This window comes from Coenobita brevimanus, chromosome 90 (assembly GCF_032717465.1).
Source record: "Coenobita brevimanus isolate Jiangsu-jjx chromosome 90, ASM3271746v2, whole genome shotgun sequence".
In the NCBI taxonomy this organism is placed as follows: Eukaryota; Metazoa; Arthropoda; class Malacostraca; order Decapoda; family Coenobitidae; genus Coenobita; species Coenobita brevimanus.
This window is the reverse complement of record NC_137043.1, coordinates 26,908,982-26,913,850: the sequence shown is the minus strand read 5'-3', so window position 1 is coordinate 26,913,850 and position 4,869 is coordinate 26,908,982. Positions and strand designations below refer to the sequence as shown.

The 4,869-nt window shown below is 44.6% G+C and overlaps 1 protein-coding gene across 1 annotated transcript; it reads left to right on the top strand.

Annotated features, from left to right (window-relative positions):
* The first annotated feature begins 1,333 nt into the window (after positions 1–1,333).
* LOC145411685 (cuticle protein 19-like) lies at positions 1,334–4,080 on the top strand. Its single transcript, XM_080281691.1, has 2 exons — positions 1,334–1,348; positions 3,727–4,080. Exons 1-2 carry the CDS (start codon positions 1,334–1,336, stop codon positions 4,078–4,080), a joined length of 369 nt encoding a protein of 122 aa, XP_080137817.1.
* The last annotated feature ends 789 nt before the right edge of the window (positions 4,081–4,869 follow it).

The following is a 4,869-nucleotide window of genomic DNA, read 5'->3' as shown; positions in this document are numbered from 1 at the left end:
TACTTACAAACCAAATGTGAAGAAAATTCGCAAAACTCTATGGAAATCAGTCAAAACGTTTCACAAAAAGCCAATCCATATTAAAGAAACTAGCTGATCTTTGGCAGCCATTTTGGTGACCTTGACCTTGACCCCAGGTGCCCATTTTCGTACACGTCCAAGATTTTGGCCATATCTTGATACCACGAAGGTTTCATGTTGATAGCTCAAGCAGTTCATGAGATATAATGGTAACAGATCCACAGACAATGACACACACACACACACACACACACACACACACACACACACACACACACACACACACACACACACACACACACAAACGGCGGGCAAAAACATCATCTTTCCGCCTTGCTAAAGGCGGGCGATTACAAAGCTTAAGAGCTGGAAGGCAGAAAAGGAGGGGTAAGAACAATAGCGGAGGAGATGCGAGGGAAAGAGGGAGGGAGACATGACTACTGGTTGTAAATCTAGTCTGAGTTATCATTGACAAATTGCACAGGTATACCATGCCAGAACACCTGTATGTTTTATAACAGGACTTGGAGCTCAGAGAAGAACACCCTGAAATAAGAAGAAAGCTTTCGAACGTCTTCAACCATTTGGGGTCGCTGTCCCTTGTACGGCGTCATTTTCGGCAGGGAACATAATCAAGAAAAAACAGAGAAACAGACTGGATACAGGCGTGGAATAAAGCTTCATCACTGGGACGGCATCACTAACGCCAAGAATACTATTAAGAATCAATAAGCAAAACTACATTTCTCACCAAACTGTAAATACGTTATATACCGTACACAGTTTTCTAGAGATCAGCATCAATGTAAAGGACTGCATGTCCACGAAATAATGACTGAGAATTACATTTTAATTCCTTATCATAAGACCTGTCACATATAAAAGTATAACTGTTTATTTATTGCATCACTAGCTGCAATTAAATGCATATATTACTGATGCAAAAATTAACTGTCAGAAGTTATGGCTCACTGAGGTAGTCTCAATTAAGAATGTGTGGTGGGTGTGGTGTTGTGTGTTAGGTGTAGTGTTGTGTGGTGGGTGTAGTGTCGTGTGGAAGGTGTAGTGTTGTGTGGTGGGTGTAGTGTTGTGTGGTGGGTGTAGTGCTGTGTGGTGGGTGTATGGTGTTTCTTCAGTGTATGTGTGTGTATGTAGAAGGGGTGCGGTGTGTTGAGTTGTGTAGGGAGTGGCAAGGTTGTCACGTTACCACAACAGATGACGCAACACTCTCACCTTCACCAGGGTCGTCAGTATATAAGATTGAGCCAGGCCTTTCGGAGCATCAGTCTCACTGCACCACTCCACGGGAAACATGATCTCCGCTAAGGTGAGCTCTTCTCCTTTTACGGGCATTTATAAGCTCATTTTCCCCCTCACAGTTAGGGTATATGCAATGTAGTAAACAGGACTACTTCTCGATTCTTACTTTAAGCTCAAACTTCATCATCATCCAGACTTCTTTTTGTTCTAATTATGGATGAAGTAAAGTTTTGGGTCCAGGAAGCATGGGAAGAGACAACTACGACAGGGAGAACTTAACCTCATTATGCCCTTTTTCACGCACTAATTATTATATCTATTGATTCCACCTTGGCTTACCACACTTTATCCCTCTACCAAACTCACTCACCTACACCCTTTCCATCACCCTATCGCTAGTTTCTCTGCGCCTCGCCATAGGGAAGGACCCTGTTCCGACCCTGACGAGGTGCTGTCTACCACAAGAAGGCGTCCGCTTGCTTGTGGTCGATGAGTTTGTTCGGCCAGACAGACAGGAATAGAGCAATGACAGCCAGCCTCTCCACACCTGTTCTCTTCATATGACCATACCATCTACGCACACTCTTTTCAACCCTACTGACAGTCTTTCGTATTCTTTATCTCAAACGAGTCACAGTCATTTTAATCTAATTACACGCACTCCACACACATTCTTCAATAACCCCATTGCCACTGCTCTTACTTGTTACTTTTGTTTCTCATGATACACCGAAGTCTCACATCCATGCATGAATGTGGGCACTAAAACACTTTCATGTACTCCTTTTGCAGCCTCCATACTCATACCTTGGCATAAAGTCTTTCATAGCACCAGCCTCTTCCATGGCCGTCATTAGGTGACCAAGGCAGACGTATGCAAGCATGGTGGAGCCTTTATAAACGAACACGAAAACTTCCTACACTGCTTTTCACTTTCCTTGCGCATTTTTTCCTCTCTTCTATTACTTCACTATGGTATCTAACTCCCTCGCCAATTCAAGTCTCTCTCCATTCATTATCAAATCGCATTTACAGTCACTTTCTCTCTCGGCAACCACTATTTTACTTCTATCAACATTTTTTTAGACGCATGACGCTCACATACATGAACAACAAACACCAATCTGCAAAGCTCTTGTTCACTTAGTAATCATATCCGTATGTATGTTGAAGTCATGGGGGCATCACATATCCTTGCCCCACTCCAACATTGCCCACATATATCCACTTGCCCTTACACACCTTCATTACCTTCATAAAACTCTATACAGCAATCAACAACTTTCCCTCCTTACCATACATACATAACACCTTTCATGATTCTTTTCTGTTTACCTCACGCTTTTTCCAGATTAACAAATGCCATATTCCTTACAGTCCTTTTCACAGGCATTAACCACTGTCTTATTGCAAGTATTTGATCTACAAATCCCCTAGCACTTGTAAGATCTCCCTATTCGTCACGCTCCAAGCATCTGCTGTACGTATTCCTTTATTCCTCTATGACTGTTCTTACACACACACATACAGTACTATATACTTTCCTACAACACTCAGCAGATATAGTCTCCATACCAGGAATATCAACAAGAACTTCCATATTAAGACATCTTACACTCGACTGGCACACTTACACTCGCCTAAAACATTTCATACCACCTTGTCCACTATGTTCATCATTTCTGCATACACCTCATCAGCACCAGAAGTCTCCCCGTTCGTCAACCGCTTTACGCATTTTTCACATTTACAGATGTCACTGGTTAAAGTACAGAATGTGCTTATGGAAAACAGGCACAACAAAACCTTGCAGTCACACTCCACAGCAAAAAACTCTATGATACCTTAAGGCTCACAACAAATGCACGCATTCGTTGACTGCGACTGCTGGACCCCTCTGACGTCTATACGCTTGTGAACCCCCAGGCTCGCAGGCTCAGACAAGCTTAGCAACCAAGGCTCAAGGAAAAGTCGAGTTACACGAGCCTGAGGAAAACCTAAATATCTCCAAAACTATGCGTCCAAGAGCAAAGTTAGGGGGCGCTGACCGCTTTCGACAATACACCTAACAGATTTCAACCTCCTCTACCCATTCTAAAAGGTTAAACGTAAAATTCTCAGAATATCAAAGCATACATGAACAGGGTCCATAATTAATACAATACCACGGTTAGCCTTTAAATCGTTTTTGTACTAGTTACTATAAAGGCAACGCTTTCGGTGAAAACACTTCCTCCTCCTCCTCCTGTAAAAGAGGCGTTCCACACTCACTCCTTCCTGCATGCTGAGGAGTGGGGAAAAACCACACGAAATATCAAAAGAAAAAGTTTGTCCTAATGTTGTTCCAGGATTCACAGGACGAGGTAAGTAAACATGAAAGATTCATCTAGTATGTTAAAAATATACATGAATGTAGATGCTAATATCTAACACGTCTGTATTCAGCTGTTGTTTGTGTCTGCGGTTGTGTTTGTGGCGGCAGCAGCACCCCGCCCTGAGAGTCCCCCCTCCTACGGACCACCACCACCCTCCTACAAGGAGCCAGGCATGCCTTATGAGTTCGCCTACGCCGTCAAGGACGACTATACCGGCAACGACTTTGGCCACGACGAGAGCAGCGACGGCCAAGTGACCTCCGGCTCCTACCGGGTGCTGCTTCCCGACGGCCGCAAACAGATCGTCACCTTCACGGCCGACCACCACAACGGCTACCTAGCCGACGTGGCCTACGAGGGCGAGGCTTCCTACCCCGCGCCTGCACCGCCAGCCTATGGACCTCCACCTCCCACATACGCCTAGGCATCAACAATCATACACTAACTTATTCTAACTGATACTCTGAACCCACCGTCTTTCAGGCGGCCGCCACATGGATATCTGATACATTATTTTTTGTAAATAAAAGCAACAGAAAAGACTAATTATCTGACTTAGCCTCCCTTTCCATCATCAATGATGAAAAGATTACTCCGCACAAAACACCTTTATATATCATAATGTGACTACAGCCAGCTTGTTTTCACTTGACAGAAATTAGCCTATCCAACAATCGTCACTGCTGGAAATTTAATATGTCTTGATTATGAGGCAGGAATAACTCTCCTTCGTTACGGGTAAAATAAACCCTCCAAACTGAATACATTTGGCCATTAACTGAACTGAATGGAGATAGGGACCTTTGTCAGGTGTGAGTAAACGCGCCATATTCGCTCTTGGCGCGCGCGCGTGCGTGCGTGCGTGCGTGCGTGCGTGCGTGCGTGTGTGTGTGTGTGTGTGTGTGTGTGTGTGTGTGTGTGTGTGTGTGTGTGTGTGTGTGTGTGTGTGTGTGTGTGTGTGTGTGTGTGTGTGTGTGTGATGAACATGACCTCCTCTTACTGCCTTAAACTTTAACCCTTTCAGCTGGCTGGACAGAGAGTGGCTGGGGTGGGATGATGGCGGAGGGTTGGAGAGGGTGGGAGGAGTACAACTTGTGAATACATGTGCTGGATATGGGCAAATTTTAATATAAGGGGGCAAATAAATAGGCGGGCAGGAGAGCAAGGAGTGAGTAGGATAGGCTGGAATAGTGGGGTGGGGGGACAGGGAGGG